This window comes from Sciurus carolinensis, chromosome 10 (assembly GCF_902686445.1).
Source record: "Sciurus carolinensis chromosome 10, mSciCar1.2, whole genome shotgun sequence".
In the NCBI taxonomy this organism is placed as follows: domain Eukaryota; kingdom Metazoa; phylum Chordata; class Mammalia; order Rodentia; family Sciuridae; genus Sciurus; species Sciurus carolinensis.
In genome coordinates, this window is record NC_062222.1 from 81,614,717 (window position 1) to 81,630,903 (window position 16,187).

The 16,187-nt window shown below is 38.3% G+C and overlaps 1 protein-coding gene across 3 annotated transcripts in view; it reads left to right on the plus strand.

Moving 5' to 3' along the window:
* The first annotated feature begins 910 nt into the window (after window positions 1-910).
* Window positions 911-16,187, plus strand: part of Rassf6 (Ras association domain family member 6) — a 41,192-nt gene continuing 25,915 nt past the window's right edge. For 2 of the 3 annotated variants that reach the window (XM_047565706.1, XM_047565704.1), the window contains exons 1-2: window positions 911-1,176; window positions 8,748-8,843. In XM_047565706.1, the coding sequence (XP_047421662.1) occupies window positions 8,779-8,843 (65 nt within the window). In that variant the 5' untranslated portion in view covers window positions 911-1,176; window positions 8,748-8,778. The remainder of the gene's footprint in view (window positions 1,177-8,747; window positions 8,844-16,187) is intronic. The other variant, XM_047565705.1, reaches the window with a different exon arrangement.

Here is a 16,187-nt window from a genome sequence, read left to right on the forward strand (position 1 = left end):
CTCTTTGAGTGTAAACAATGCTGATGGAGCATGCATTTGAGCAAGACATTCTGGAACCTGGGAGCTGTAAACACTGCGGGTCCTGTTAGTCTTCATCCAAAGGTCAGTCTATACCAGCAATCACACACCAGGGGATGTGGGGACATGTGATGACCAAACTAATACAAGTCATAGCAGGTTACACCTGTCCTTATGTAAGATTGTAAACGCTTTCATTGTGATCCTATAGTAAAATATAGTAAACCTATTTGCCCAAAGAATGATAAATCTCATAGTTCCTGGTCTTTGCACACGGCTGGCTAAACAGATAAATTATCTCACCTTTTGAACACATCCACTTAATTGTTATTATTTATCTCCTCTGTTGTACTTTGTTACAATTGTTTTCAAACTTTGTTGTCGACCAGATTGTTTTGTGGTGATTATTAATATATGGATGAACACATGCATACCCAAGACCTACTAAATCAGAGCCGCAGAGGTGGTAAAGCCTGAAGGTATGTGGGTTCAGAAAGCTGCAGAGGTGTGGCAAGCTCCTGTGGGTGCAAAGGTGCTGGTTGGGAAACTGGGTGGTAAAAGACCAAGGGGGCAAAAAACAAGAAATTTCAAATCCAAATAGAAAATTTTAAAAAGAAAGATGTGAATAATGGTGTTCAGTCCTGATTGGCATCATTTCTCACAAGCCATTTATCTATAGTCCAGCTGGACCGTAGAATGGAGATTAGAATCAGTGCATTTCCGTGGTTAAAGCATTACCCAGAATGTCAGTTTCCTTCAGAAGTGTGTCAGGGAGCGAAGGAGTGTACCTGTCAGCTGTTCCTAGGAAAGTAAACACTCCCAACATGCACTGAGGCGCTGGGAGTGGCTCAGGTTTCTCACACTTGCCTGCAGTGGTAGAAAAGAGTAATAATTAACAGCTTCTTGGGGTTGCTAATTGCGTGGGGGCCACTGCAGGCACAAAGCCCCGAGCCATGCTCAGGGAGCACGCGCCGCCCACGCTGGCCTCAGACCTCCCCTACAGGTGAGTGACTGGCGAAGCCCCAGGACAGGCAGAGACAGGAGAGCACTGTCTTCCACAACCAGCCTCCGACCCGGCCCAGGAACAAAGTCTCCCGTGCAAGTTCAGCCCAACGACTGCGGTGAAAAGGCTCCTCCCGCTCACAGTGTGAACAACAGGTGAAAATGGGGGTCGGGCAAAGAACCTCTCTAGTTCACTCTCTGGGATGAGGTTGAGGACAAGTTATTAGAAAGCGGAATCCATTGGCAGCAAAGGTGAATGGGTGAATGTATCAGAGCAGCCTGAACTGGGACATGACTTTTCCTTTTGATTTTTCTCAGAATACCCTTTCCTGGTCAAGGTAAGCTTGTGGGAGGGTGGGGAAGTAGAGAGAATGGGGAGAAGGGCATGGAGGAAATGTAGCCATCCAGCCCCTCCTCCCTTCCTGGAGGGAGTGGTTCAACGAACCCTTAACCTGAAATTTTACCTGGAGCATATCCTGGTAAAGACAGTAGACTCCTGGAGGGCATCCCACTTTCTCTGACAACTCTAAGAATGTGTTTTGAATCATCAGATCCAAAGGATCTTCTTAATTGAGGGTTCAGTTGAATTTTTGTTTCCACAAAGCAACAGAGAGATAACCCCCAAATAATTGAAAAGGATTTGGAATATAATTTAAGACCTCACCAAACAATGAAAGAATAACCTTAAGTAATTAAATGGAGGTCAATGAGTTAGGAATACAAATTCTGAAGTCATAGGTGCCCCTTTGCAAGTTACTTATCTAAGCCACAGAAGTCTGTCCTTATAAAACAATCATCATAATAGGATCCTCCACGTAGGACTTTGGTGGGAATTAAATACTTAACAGGTGTTCCAGAAATGGTACCTTCTAATAGCATTAAGAAATAAATAGCTGAGCCAAAGAGATGCATCAGGGAAGGTGAGCAGAGCTGAGCTGTGCTGGGCAGACCAGTCCATGTGGTGACTCTGGAACTGAACTGGTTTCCAGACAGTGGGTCCAAGACACTGAGCAAGTGGCAGGTGGGCAAGTATTATCTCTCTGAGTAGAAATGAAATTACCAGGCTTCTTGCCACTTTTCAAAAATTAGAGTGTGTAGAGGTTAACTTATCGGCCACTCACGTCAATCTTGAACAATTCATATTTATGTAAATTTATTATTTTAAAAAAGAAAAAGACTTTTATAGTAGAAGAGTTACTATCTTATGTTGTGGAGTTCATGGCATTTAAGTTTCACATTTAAGTCTGCTTTTGAATAAATAACTGGTCAAAATAGACAATATGGTACAAGTCCTTACATTATAGCATGTATTGAATTTCTTGCATTGAAATGATGTTGACTTTTATATGTGTTTATGGACGAGACTCATGAGAGAAGGGTACCTGTGTTCTGTCAGTCTACCTTTTAGGCTTAAATTACACAGATGTGGCTTTATTTAATGAAGTTTTATTTAAAGGGAATTTTTTGTGGATGTTGCTGTTCATTTTATTAGTATTTATAACTTTGAGGAGGGGACCAACTTAGTAGCTATGACTAATAATCTCCATTGATGTCATGTAATCTTATTTTATTAATACAAAATATTTAAGTGGTTTGCAGTTGATCCTAACATCATCGTTCTAATGGATTCTTTTTTAAATTGCAGAGTTGAGGTATTCCAATGTACTTATCCAATGTACTTATAATTAGATATTGACTGGAGAATTATGGATAGAATTCTAAAGTAAAACTATGTGAGCTTTACCATGTTATTATCCTCTGGGGTTAACTAGTAGTTATTGCAGGTTAGCTAAACACTTATAAAATAATCAAATCATGTAGAATAAGTTAGAATACCAATATTTACTAAATATTTTTCAATGAGAAATATGCCTTTATGTTGGATGTATATTGTTAAAGTACTTAAATCAAATTATAATATATATAATCAAATTATATATAATTTCATATATCTATAATTTTTCTATTTCTAATGTATATGACACTGTATGGCAAACTTTTATTTATTTATTTATTTATTTTGGTACTAGGGAATGAACCCAGGGGCACTTTAACACTGAGCTAACATCCCCAGTCCTTTTTATTTTTTATTTTGAGACAGGGTCTCTATAAGTTACTGAGAGTTTCACTAAATTGCTGAGACTGGCCTCGAACATGCAATCCTTCTGCTTCAGTCTCCTGCATCTCTGGAATTGCAGGTGTACACCACCATACCCAGAACTATTAAATATTTTGATCAATCAAAGAGAAGGAAGTAACCAGTAATAACTAAGAAAATTAATTTTCTGGTTATGCTCAACATAGTGTAATATACATTTAATGTCTTTAAAAATGTTATACCTGACCTTTATTTTAATTTCCTAAAATAAGAAGCATCCTATTCTTTTAATTGAAATAGAAACCTAATGCTACCAGTCCATTTACTTGTACAGATTTGTCAGTTACAATGTAAACAGGGAATTCAGGGTTGCTAGAGATACATGGGCTTTCTATAAGTGTTCCAAATAAATGCCAATTGAAAACACAACCTCTGAGAAAGAACTTTTCAATATTCTCTTTGCCCTAAAGTCTAGAGTTAGAGAACTATTCTGTTGCAAAAGTTTATCTCTATCTTTAAAAACTATCACTTATTGTGATCGCTCCCTTTCTTAAGTATCAAACCAACTAGTATCACTGATTTCAGTAGCTGAACATGGAACTGTCTCCTCTTTATTCATGAGGATGGTTTCTTAGTAGTTTAAACGGTTGAAGGAAAATTTCTGCATCATCACCCAGAGTCTAGGAAGTAGAGCTCAAAAAGAGAGAGTACTGATTCTTTTACAACTGATACTGAACAAGAAAAATGAGTCAGGATCTTTGTGAAATCAGCTTTTAAATTTTCTTCTTGAAAACTCAGATGAAGCAGAATATCCTTGAGCTCCACCACAGTAACAATTGAAGAAGATACCCTTGGTGGCCGAGTGATGGCAAGTCCCTAAGTAACTTGATGCTAGTACACTTCATCCTCTGCTCCTGCTTTCCTCACCTCCCTGAGGACACTGCAGGCAAGATAAAGTGCACTGCATTAGCACCCTGTAAACATGCAATAGAATATTAGTGCTTTGATATTTCAAATGAGATTCCACTTGAACTGACAGCAATGGAATGTTCTTGTAGAAGTCTGGTTGTTCAGTCCATATCCTCTTTAATCCTGTCTTCATTTCAAGGTCTGAAATCAATTTGTATCTCAAGACAATTCCTAACTGCAAACGCATCACTTAATAAAGTGAGAGTTTTTATACTTCACCTCTCAACCTTTGCTGTCTCTGCAAATGAGGCTCATTCTTCAGAAAAAATGTGGAGCCAAATGTTTCCCAGAATCCATACTTTTTCATATTTTCCTTTCTTTTAAAACTGGATAAGGGATGGAATTATAGGAAGCTGATAGCTTTGTCTTATGTCCCCTGAGGGATGTGTCTACTCCCAGGTTCAGGATCAGAGCCTTGAGAGAACAGTTTCATTTTAGGGCTTAATACATCCTTGTAACTTTCCATTGCCTTTTCAGGCTGGAGACATTTTTTCTTAAAAAAAAAAAAAACAAAAAAAAAAACCCTCCATATTTATGACCATTGATACAATCTTACCTCCTAATTAAAGTACACACTTGCTATTCCAATGGTATACTTCTTGGAATTTTGTCCTTCTAGTTACTTTTATTGTGGGCATATGTGTGATGTATATACAAGGAACACATGGATTTGGAAAATACATATGAAACTGAAATGAAAATAAACATTCATGTTCTTATAACTCTTAACATTATTGTTAATGTTTCTCTGAATATTGAACACATTAAATTCTGTATAAATGTTACATGTATATACCTGAATATATTCACTCACTCTTAAAGAAGCAAAATTGAATAATAATAATCCTTTCTTAAAGGATCTAGTCATCAAATTAAGTAAAATACTACATGATTAGAGAAAGAAAGCAGTAAGCAATTAGAAAGCTGCAGATAGTTTTCTCTGGAAGTTCAAATGAAAGAGAAATTAGCAACTGTTTTGTTTTGAGGTTTTTGGAGGTTACTTTTGGTTTTCTTGTTTACTTGGTTGCTTTTTTGTTTTGTTCTGTTCTGTTTTTTAATTCTTTGTAAAATCCTGAGCACTGTGACACTTCACATACTCAAGTGATCTGAGGAAGAAGGAGCTGTAGATATAGATACAGGCTTCACTTCCTATGCCCAGCAGGATAGCAAATACAGAGAAGGAACTCAAGAAATATTTGTTGGGTATACAAATAAGCAAGTCAAATTTTCCACTTTTAAATAAGTAACCATTTAGTTAACCCATGGTTGGGCACAGGAAAGTATTTTAAGTGACTGCCCCATTTGTGTTCATTGGGCCTAAGTTTTCCTCCCCCATCCTCTTGCTGCATTCTGGTCACAAGAGAACTGAATCCAGGTAAGCCCACATCTAGGCAGGAATGCAGAACAGGGCAAGGTGAGCAGCAAATGCTTCGTTTTTTTCTCAGGTCCCAGCATTGCCCCGCTGCTGGTGCTGTCTGTTGTGGGCTTCTGTTTCTTCATATCCCATCTGCCTGCTCAAAACAATTGTGCCTTCCTGGGCTTCTCCCACCCGTGCTCAGCTTAGACCTGCCTGGTTCTTCCAGTGCTGTTTATTTTTCCAAGACTTAAATGCTGACATGTCAAATCCCCTTTCTCTTGAGTGCCATTCTATGTGGACGAAATGGAAAAGTAAACAGAACCTCCAAAGACAGACCTCAGAACTTACAGACCTCTAACTTTTCCTCTCTTCATAAGTCATCTTCATCTTTGCTCTTCATGACCTGTTATCTCTCTCTTAAGCCTTTAAGAAAGCTAAATTAGATCTGAAGTCTACCGATTCTTCATACTTTAGATTTCCACAGGGACCCTACCAGGTTTCAGTTGCTATGAATCATGTCTACTTTAGCATAGATCACAATTCTGACTATATAATTACATATTTGCTATCTTTAATGGTTCTTTGATATTTGTTTTATGAATATAAAGAGAGGGAACTGATTGGAAAACTACTACAATGATTCTTTAGTCCTTGCTGCCAATTTTCACTTTGTGATGAGAAGAAGCTTCCATTGATGGTTCTTCAGTTCAAAGTATCCCCAGTGTTTGGTGAGGGCTTGCTCTGTGGTTTCGAAGTAGTTTCTCACATGGTAGAAAGGCAAGACAGCTTTCTAAGGTCTCTTTTATAAAAGGGACATTAATCCCACTCATCATGGCTCAATCCACATGACCTAGACATCCTAAATTTTCCATCTCTCAATGCTATTGCATGAGGGATTAGATTTCAACATATGACTTTTGGGAGACACAGACATTGAGATCATCATGCAGGGCATCACAAGGAGGCTGGTACAGTAATACAGGATAAAGAAGATGGTGGCTTGGCTTAGTGTGGTAGCAGTAGAAATTAAAGCTTTGGCATTCAGGTAATATATTGAAAGTATAATTGATAGGACTGACATTTAGGTTAGACTCTTCTTATGGTGAAGGAAGGGGAAAACACAACAAAACAAAACAAAGAAGACTGACTCTTAGCTTTGGTGCCCAATTGGGTAGATGGAAAAGAATTGTGGAGGAGGGAATTTGGAGCATGGGAGACAGCCAGTGGTTCTGTCTCTGCCATACTGCTCTTGAGATGCCTGTGAGACATCTAAATAGAGATGAAGTAGGTGGTGATGTGAGTCTGGAACTCAGCAAAGAGGCTGGGCTGCAGATGGATGAGATTCCCTGGGAGAAAGTATAGAAGAGAAGAGAGGACAGCACTCTCAAACCAGGCAGCACTTAGGGATTGTTTAGAGAAGTGAGCAGAGGAGACTAAAATGTTGAGCCCTGTGAGATGGCACAAAAATAGAGCAGGGTCACTGTTGCCATTTTGTCTCAAAAGCCTCTAGAAGAAAGTGTTTCAATAGGAGAGAAAAATCAATCTCATCAAGTGCTGCTGTGAGTCAAAGAAAATGAACAATTTGACAGGTCCTAAGCCATTGAAATGTGGGAAGAGAAGTGCAGGGAAGACAAATTAGAGAAATAGATGGTAAATAACCTAGATCTAGGGGGGTAAAGATAGTATTTGGGCTCTGGGGATCAATTACTGGGGGATCTGCTATGGGGCATCTATAACCTTCTTTGTGGGTTATTATAATGACAAATTCTAGGAACAAAGTTATAGCAAGGAATGTATAACCATACATCCCAGACCAAATCTTGTGAATGAATAAGATTTGTTGGGCTTATAGAGCATGTTGTGTCTCTATCCCAGGGCAGCCCAACATGTCCTTGTGATTTCCAACCTGCAGAGTTGCTTTGGCTAAGCTTTTGACCCTTCTGAAACAAATCCTTGGTGAGACAGACCGCTGCCAATGATATGCTATCAAAGAGGGTGACATTCCCAGCCAGGGGCACCATGCTTTGAGCAATGGGACAGCAATAGAGAATGAAGTTAGACACAAATCAATAATGATGATAATGGAATGCTGAAAGTAGAATCACAGCGATACAGATAAAAAGACTATGGGGAGACTTAAAGAGGTTCTACCTAAGTGAGAACCGGAAGGAAGCAGAGAGCTGGGCCTGCAGTGATTAGTGATTAGTGCAAGAGGAATTGATGAGAGGAGACTCAGTGGTATGAAATCTCATTAGAATATAAAACCTGGCATTAAAAAATGCTTCAATTTTGAGTTTAGAAAAGAGGGTTTGAGTGGAATAGCAAAAGCCAAAATGTCAGATTGAGGGACTTAGGCTGAATTTACTAAGACTGAGATGCCAGGGAGGTTTGGGCCCAAGAAGGTAATGTGAGGGGCAGAATAGCAAAAGCATAAAAGGAGACTCCTGTCAAGCATTAAGCTCAGAGGCCTGGGAGAGGAGCGAAATGATATAAGGAAAAAGAGGCCTGAGGGATTGCATGCGAATAGCAAAATAGCTGTTCTTTTCTCTTCCCTCCTGGTATCCTAGAGATTTAGGTTATAAAATGTCTTCCACTCATCTTACCAAACCAAAATAACCTGATTTGAAAGTAAAAGGAGGATATCCCACACACATACCTTCTTTTTCTGAACTTTTCTCTCCATCCCACCTTTTTATTCTAGTTACATTTTCCTATGATTCTGTAAGCTAGGAGCAAGGATAATTCAAGATTCAATTTCTGCAAAAAATAGAACTTGAAAATATTTTGCTTCAATTTCTGACCACACCCTAATGCCATTTATATGAACTCATAAAGAAGGAGAATATTCACATCTGACCACAGTTTCCAGAGTCTGAAGGAGACATAAAGGATATTACCTCATCCTTAATCAACCCTTCGAGTCAGAGCCTGATTTTAGTTGCCTGGAAACTTGAAATTGTGTTCGACTGCCTAGGGCAGGGTCCAGCTAGTTTGAGCTGAGTTGTTGCAATTGAAGGAAAATGCTCCCTTACAGAGTCATACAGAAGAGGACTGTTTCTAGAAATACATCAAAAACAGACTTACCAAATTGCCCAATCCTTGCCTTCCTTGAGCAACAGTATCTGTAGTTTTTAAATTTACACAACACGTTTTTCTCTTTTTTTGCTCATGCATGAAATATCACTTAAAAGCTCCCCTACATAATCTTATAAGCTAGAGACACAATCAAATATTCAGTTTAAGTAAGAAACTATTTATGAATGCATCACAGGAGCAAATCATTAACATTATTCTTATGTTTAGGGTATCCTCAGACTCTTGAAAGGGGAAGAAGATGACAATGAGGGCCCACCAGTACCCTTCCTGGATCTTCATTAATGAGAGGACGTTCATAACCAGGTAACTATACATCTATATTATGTCATCCTGCTCACCAGTTTTCTTTTTTGTTTGTTTGTTTTGTTTGTTTTTTTGTGTGGTTCTGGGAATTGAACCCAGGGCCTTGTGCTTGTAATGCAAGCACTCTACCAACTGAGCTATAGCCCCAGCCCTCACCAGTTATTTTGATCTCAGTGAATGGGATTGACATTTTGTGTTATTATGAAGAATACCAGGGGAGCAGATTTGGCATAGAAGTCATTTGTAGAATATACCATTCAATGTTGTGTAAGCTTGATAAATGATTAACAGGATCAATAGTATGAGTCATCACTTGAGACTCTGAATAAGAAGCTGAAAAAGTATATTCCTAAAACCACTAAACCATACTCTCTTGTGCAACAATCACTTATGGTTCATTAATAGTAGTTTAGTTTCCATAAAAGCTACATTTCTGCTTTAATAGTTGTAGTGATCCTGAGAGCAGGATTAAGTGAAGGATCCAAGGCTCCTCCTAAAAGATACACCCAAAGAATTGGCTCTGTGGCCAGTAACACTGTGTTCTGTCCTGGTCTCTCCCTTCCTTGCTCCTCAGGACACACTTCTTTTTTCCTGGTTCTCTCTGGTGTGCTGGTTATATAATCTATAGAAACATGCACAACTATTTTCTTAGGCCCAGTTATAGTATATTATGTTGCTTTAGAAATAACTTTAAGAGTAAAGTTTAGTTCTCATCTGATAGCTAAACCTGGTCAAGCAGAGGTAGAGACTTAGGAAAGAAAAAAAAGTAAAAAAAAAAAAAGAAAGAAAGAAAGGTGGGAGAGAAAGAAAGATAGAAAGGAAGGAAGGAAGGAAGGAAGGAAGGAAGGAAGGAAGGAAGGAAGGAAGGCAGGCAGAAGGAAACATGACCAAGTCAAGTCAAACAAGGGGTGGGAAAGGAAATAAAGCCAATGGAACAGGGAAGTGGGTGAAATTGATGCAGGAATGGGTGGTAGGAAAGCAGAGGAAGCAAGGAACTAATATGGTCAAAGATTTAAAGAGCTAGAGGACAAGGATGAAATATGAGGGTGGGAAGAAGACATGAAGTGAAAGAAGATTCCTTTATTCATTCCTCAAATACTTACTGACTGCTCACCATGGACAGACACTTTTATGAACCCAACAAAACCCTGCTTTTAGGGGATTACATCTTGTGCCCAGGAATAGGGGGGTATAGTCCATATGAAGGATAAAATGCTGAAAGGTGTGAGGAATAAAAATGAAGTAAGAAAGGAAGTGAAGAATATTGGAGGTAGCCTGTGGGAAAGGCTCCACATTCAGGCCTGAGGGTGGAGGGAGTGCATTGGAGCAAAAACCTGCAGGTATGTGGCTGGAAGAATTTGAGGCAAAGGGGACAGCAGGTCCATAGCCCGGAGGCAGGTGCATACCAGTGAGCATTGAGGAGGCCAGTGTAGGGAAACTGAAAGAGAAAGACCTTAGGTGCAGGTGAAGTCAGAGACAAAATGAGGACAGAACATTGGGGTTTCATAGGCCATTATGAACCTTGACCTTTCTCACTTAATAAGATGAGAAGCTGAGGAAGGATATGAGCACATGAGTGACAACACCAGTCTGTCTGTTTGTTAGGAACACATTGAAGAGGGGGCAAGAGTGGAAGCAAAGGATTACTATGGAACTGATAGTCTAGGGTAGAGAGGATGGTAGCTTGGACCAAGATGGCAGCAGTGGAGGTTGAAAAAATACATATATGGTCAGATTTTAGTCTGCTCTTAATATCCATGAGTTCCACATCTGTGAATTCTACTAACCCAACTCAGAGATATTCCAAAAAAAAAAAATTGTGTCTGTATCAATCACATGCAGACGTTTTTCTTGTTATCATTTCCTAAGTAATATAACACACCAACTATTTATATAGCACATTTATACTATATTTGGTATTATAAATAATCTAGAGATGATTCCAAGTCTACAGAGGATGTGGCAGATGACATGCAAATACTACACGCTTTTATGTCATGGACTTGGGCATCTGCAGATTTTGTAACCTGTTGGGGGGTCCTAGAACCAATGTCCTGCAGATATAGAGCGACAGACTATGTTTTAAAGGAAGGGAAAATTGGATTTCCTGAAGTTCTAGATGTGAGGTATGAGAGAAAAAGAATAATCAAGTATGATTCTAAGGATTTTGGTCTAAAAGAATGGGGTAACACTTTATGGTATTATGAAGAAACAGAAGGAGCAATTCTGGGGTAAGAGACCTAGAATTCCTGGACATGCTACATTTGAAAGATTGAATCATCAAGGGTACAAGTGTAAATATGGAGATCAAGACCCAAGGTTAGAGAAGGCCGAAATGAAATTGGAAAGAAAAAACAGAAGTCAAGGCAGAAGAACATCAGGTGAAAAGTGGACAGAATGAATGTGGAGACTGGACAGAGAGGAAGAGCAAATATAGAGGGTAAAATAGAGAGAGAAGACACCACTTTGGGGCATCAAGGAAACCAAAGTATTGATGGAGATTTGCAAAAAGGGAAGTTGAGGAGATGGGAAGTTGAAAGGTAGATTTTACATACGTGTGTGTTGGGGGGTGGACAGATAATGAAGATAATGAAGGCCAGTGAAGGTAACAGTCACATAAAACAAAAGGAGGAGGACAGAAAGGTGCTGGAAAAGAGTGAGAGATAGTCCCCTTCTCTCCTTGCCTTCTCCCAAAGAGAATTACAGAAGGAAGAGAAGTACCTCTGAAGATGTGGTCTACACCTGTGTTCCTTGTTGCCTTTAGGTTTTCTGTGCAGTTAAACAGGTTTACACCACTGACTAAGAGAAAAGTTTGGAGAAGAGATAGTACATAGCCTTAGAGACAGATGAGCAGCCTGCATAGTTATTTTCCTGTTACACAGCTCTGCTTGACTCAGTTCAGTTCACAAAAGTATGATTCCCATCCCGTCCTGCCAGGACATTGCTACACCAAGGCCATCGCTCTCAGTCTGAAGTTACCATCTTTTCTCTCAGTCTCCTTCTGCTGTGATACAATAGCTCTACCCTCTGGATTCCCAAGGAAGCAAAGGCTTCACTCAGTTCTGTAGACCTTCCCTTAATTAGAGTGGAATCTGCTCTAAACTGGCACCAGGCAGCCCCTGGAGCAGTCCCTGTTCCCCTGGTTGAACTCACTGGCATCTCCATGAGCAAGAACTTCTCTTCCCTGACAAAACTCCAAGACAAATGTGGCAGAGAAGCCCCTATGTCCTTCCTGACTCTTGCTTGCACTTGGGGGTCCTGCTTCTCTTGTTAATCCAGGACATTTGTATGTGTATGTTTCTCTTCATTCTGTAGATTCCTGGAGTTCCTTGCATCTTCAGTTTTTCTAGAACAACTTTATCTTTTACCTGTATACAGCTACTGGTTCTATTCTCAATGGATTTATATCAACCTCGTTTGTAGGCACAACCGCCAATGGGAACTTCTCATCCTGGAACAACACATTTCCTTCTTTTGTTTACCTGTGTGATACAGTGTGAACTTATCTCTTGCTTTTCACTGGAGTAGACACATATCCATATACTGGTAGTCTCCAAGTCATCTTGTTTTCTTTGTAATATTTTGTATTTTCCCAGTCTCAGTAACTCACTTTTCCTAGGAAATTCCACCTGAGCCTCAGTAAAGTTTTAATTAGTCCTCATTAGTTACTTGTATATTTGTTTTTGAAAATTACTTATCTCCTAATTATAACATCAAAATTATTTTATAAATTTTTATATTTTATAAATGTATATGATTACAAAAACTGAGAAAATTTAAAGATATATAAGTTGAAAAAATAAAAGCACCCGTATCCATCACTCAGGAAAATACCAAGTTTAATTTGTTTATTTTTCTACTGCAAAGATGCAGTTTTGCAAAGTTCAAATTATATGGTAGCTTGTTTATACATCTGGCATTATATTATAAATATTTCCCCATACCATTAAAATAAATCTTCGAAGATGGTTTTAATGACACTGTAGTATTCAATGATATTTTAAAAATGTCAAGATATAATCATTCCTTTAATTTTGGCCTTTGAGATGGCTCTGGTTTTTTTGAATACACTTTGGATCAAAGTGTGCAAATAAATATATGTTTTTGCTTCAAGTATCTCTCTAAAAAGTTTGATGAGTTTACTCTCCACCCAATAACCTAGGCACCTATGTCCTTATTGCTCCCAGGATACTTGGTTTTCCTGGGCAGATTGTAAACTCTTTGAGGGTAAGACCTAAGCATCTTTTGCATCCTGTTTCCCAAAGTAGGGTATTAGGGTGACTTTGATATATGAGATGATATCGAGTGAAACAGATATGATCATGTATTTAAAAATATTTTTTAAATAATAATAAAACTACGACAGGAAATCTTTAATTTCACAAATATAAATTGTTCAGGAGAAGAGAGATAGAAATATATTTTTAAAAAATCAATTAGAAAATTATTGACAACAGACAATACTTGAATTGACCTAAATTATAAAGTCATATATGATTAGTTGAACAGACTGCCATACCCCTTAGCCAGAATGTAGTAATCTTTTATATTAATTAGGTTTTCATCGCTGTGACTGAAATACCTGACCAGAACAATTTAGAGGAGGAAATGTTTATTTCAAGCTCACCATTTCCAAGTTTTAATCTATAGTCCAAAAATTCAGTCCATGATTGACTGACTCTATCAATCTGTATGTGAAGCAGAACATCACGGCAGAAGGGCATGGTGGGGAAGGCTGCTTGGCTCATGTGGCCATAAAGCAGAGTGAGAGTGAGAAAGAGGAGCTAGAGGGACAAGGTATAATCCCCAAGGACCCGCCCGCAGTGACCCACCACCTCCAACCATATATCACCTGCCTATAGTTACCACCTAGCACTGTAGTCTTTTCAAATTATTCATCCATCAAATGAATTAATGTACTGATTAAGTTGGGATTCTCCTAATTTAATCATTTCACCTCCTTCATTAACACAAGGGCTTTTGGGGGATACCTCATATCTATACCATAACACCTATCTCACAAATTAGCCTTAAACCCTTATATAAAAGTTTAATTTTTAATCTCTAAAAACAATTTTATGAGTATTTCCTGGTAATTAGTAATGTAAGAAAAAGAAAACTAACACATTTTAAGAACCTATGTGCATTCTCATTTTATTATCTGTAGTAAAATATGTCCCAGTGGACACTGGAGGATATTTCCAAAGAAGGGGTTGAGATCAGTGACCTCTATTTAGTATCATATTCTCAATTGGTACAATGAAGGACTTTTAGTTTGTCTTCTGTAATCCAGAGCCTCTTTCAGACCCCAGGATCCATGTGTTAATTAGAGCTCCAAATGTAAAGTAAATATTGTAGCAGCATAATTCCACAAATACCAGATTGAGGATAGCATTTCTGCAAATGTGGTCCATGGCTCCTCATCCATATCAGATGCTCACTAATGATACAGATCCTGGGCTCCATTCCAAAACCAATCAGGTGATGCTGATACAGTTTGAAGTCTGAGAACTTGTCAGAGGAAAAAGGGATGAAAGTTCTGAGAACTTCTGATCTCCTGACATAAATAACATTCCGGGAGTCAGGGGAAATCTCTGTAAAACTTTAACCAGAAATTATAACAATGCCACTAGCCAATTCTCATATTCAACCCACCACAAATATTGCAAACACTACCCCCCTACAACACACACACTCAATTATTTTTAAGTAGTTTTTCAGATCCCTGTCTGTACTAACTGTTGTGGTAAGCAAGGTAGAAATGATCAATTTATTAAGGAATTTTCATTTTCTTGCACAGAAATATAGGAAAATGACAGACATTAATAGTGCAAATATATGTAATTGAAATTTTCTTTCAGCAAGTTTCATGAACATTGCCTATGATCAGTAAATTAAGAGTTCCTGGTATTAATGGCACTGTAGGCAACATAACATTGTGTCTTACTACTGGATAGGCATTCTCTGAGGGTAGAAAGTTCCTGGCTGAAGGATTTTGGCATTGGTTAGCTTCATGCTTAAGTGACAAAGATTCCACTTGCTGTTTCATTGCCTGGAGTCCTCACTGTTCTACTGCTTCAAATGGCAAATACTCTACTCTAAAAAAAGTGGTTCTGTTTGCCTGCTTTCATAGCATTTTCATTTCAGGTGGTAGGCTGAAATCAGGGCACAGGAGCATAAATGCCAGCCCTGTGTTTAAAAAACAAAAACAAAAACAAAAACACAGAAGTTCCAATTCAGTTTCAAATGCAGATCCCATTTCACTCTCAGAACTTGACTTTTTCTGCTGCTTAGGAACGTGATATAAACACTTGCAGGCTACAACTTTTCTTTCAGCAGCTTGAAAGGCAGGCATGCATTCCTCTCTTTAGTGAATAAGTTTAATTAGCATGATGTAATAAATTTTAGCAGAAAGTGCTTTATTCCAAACAGTTTATTTTTCCAAGCATGCTGGCCAGAACCCTTTGCTGAAACAAAGGAACCAGCCACCTGCATCTCAAAGTACAAATTAAACACAAAGAGCCAGTGTTCAGGAGGCCACCTCCTACCTGGTCCTTAGAGCCAGAGGGCAGCTTTTGGCAGGTTCCACCTCCAGGGTCTTCTCCTGATCAAAGGAATAAAAGCAAACTGTGCAGGAGTCAGTGTCAGCCAATCTTGAAGATAAGGTTGTGAAGAGGGCATCACTGTCCTGCAGAACCTTGATACTAAGGAAGATAGTAGAGTCCTCTCTGACATACTTTTATAGAAGTCAAGAATCAAAATAAGCCAGAGACAAAGGGTTTGAAATAGGTGCTTGGAACTGTCTCCTTTAAAATTAATTTTTTTTCTAATGAGAACTTTTTTTAAAAAATTTATGTTATTCATATCTGATTATCCAGTGAAATTAAATTATTAAAAGCTGGATAGCACATATGTTACTATGTCACACAAAGGTCAATAACATCACCCCCAGATATGTGGGAAAAGGATATTATTAACTTTCTTTATGTCTGATATTTTCCAATAAATATACATTGTCAATAAACATTGAGCATATCAATATGACAAAAATCTATTATATAATCTATTATTCCCAGTAAAATTTATCTACTGCACAGTTGCCTATGTTATCACTTCAGTCAATGGAAAAACAATACCTCTTTGCAAGATACACTGAAAATGTTTCCATAGAAAGTCTGATGACATCAAAATTCAGACTCCAGAGTATATTACATGTATGGAATTCACTTAAATTTCTGCATGTGTTTTTCACACTGATTAAATATATTTTGACCTATTAGTAGGTCAGGATTCATTTTTCTATATTTTATTCCCTAATCAAATAATTTTTGAGAGCATACCATG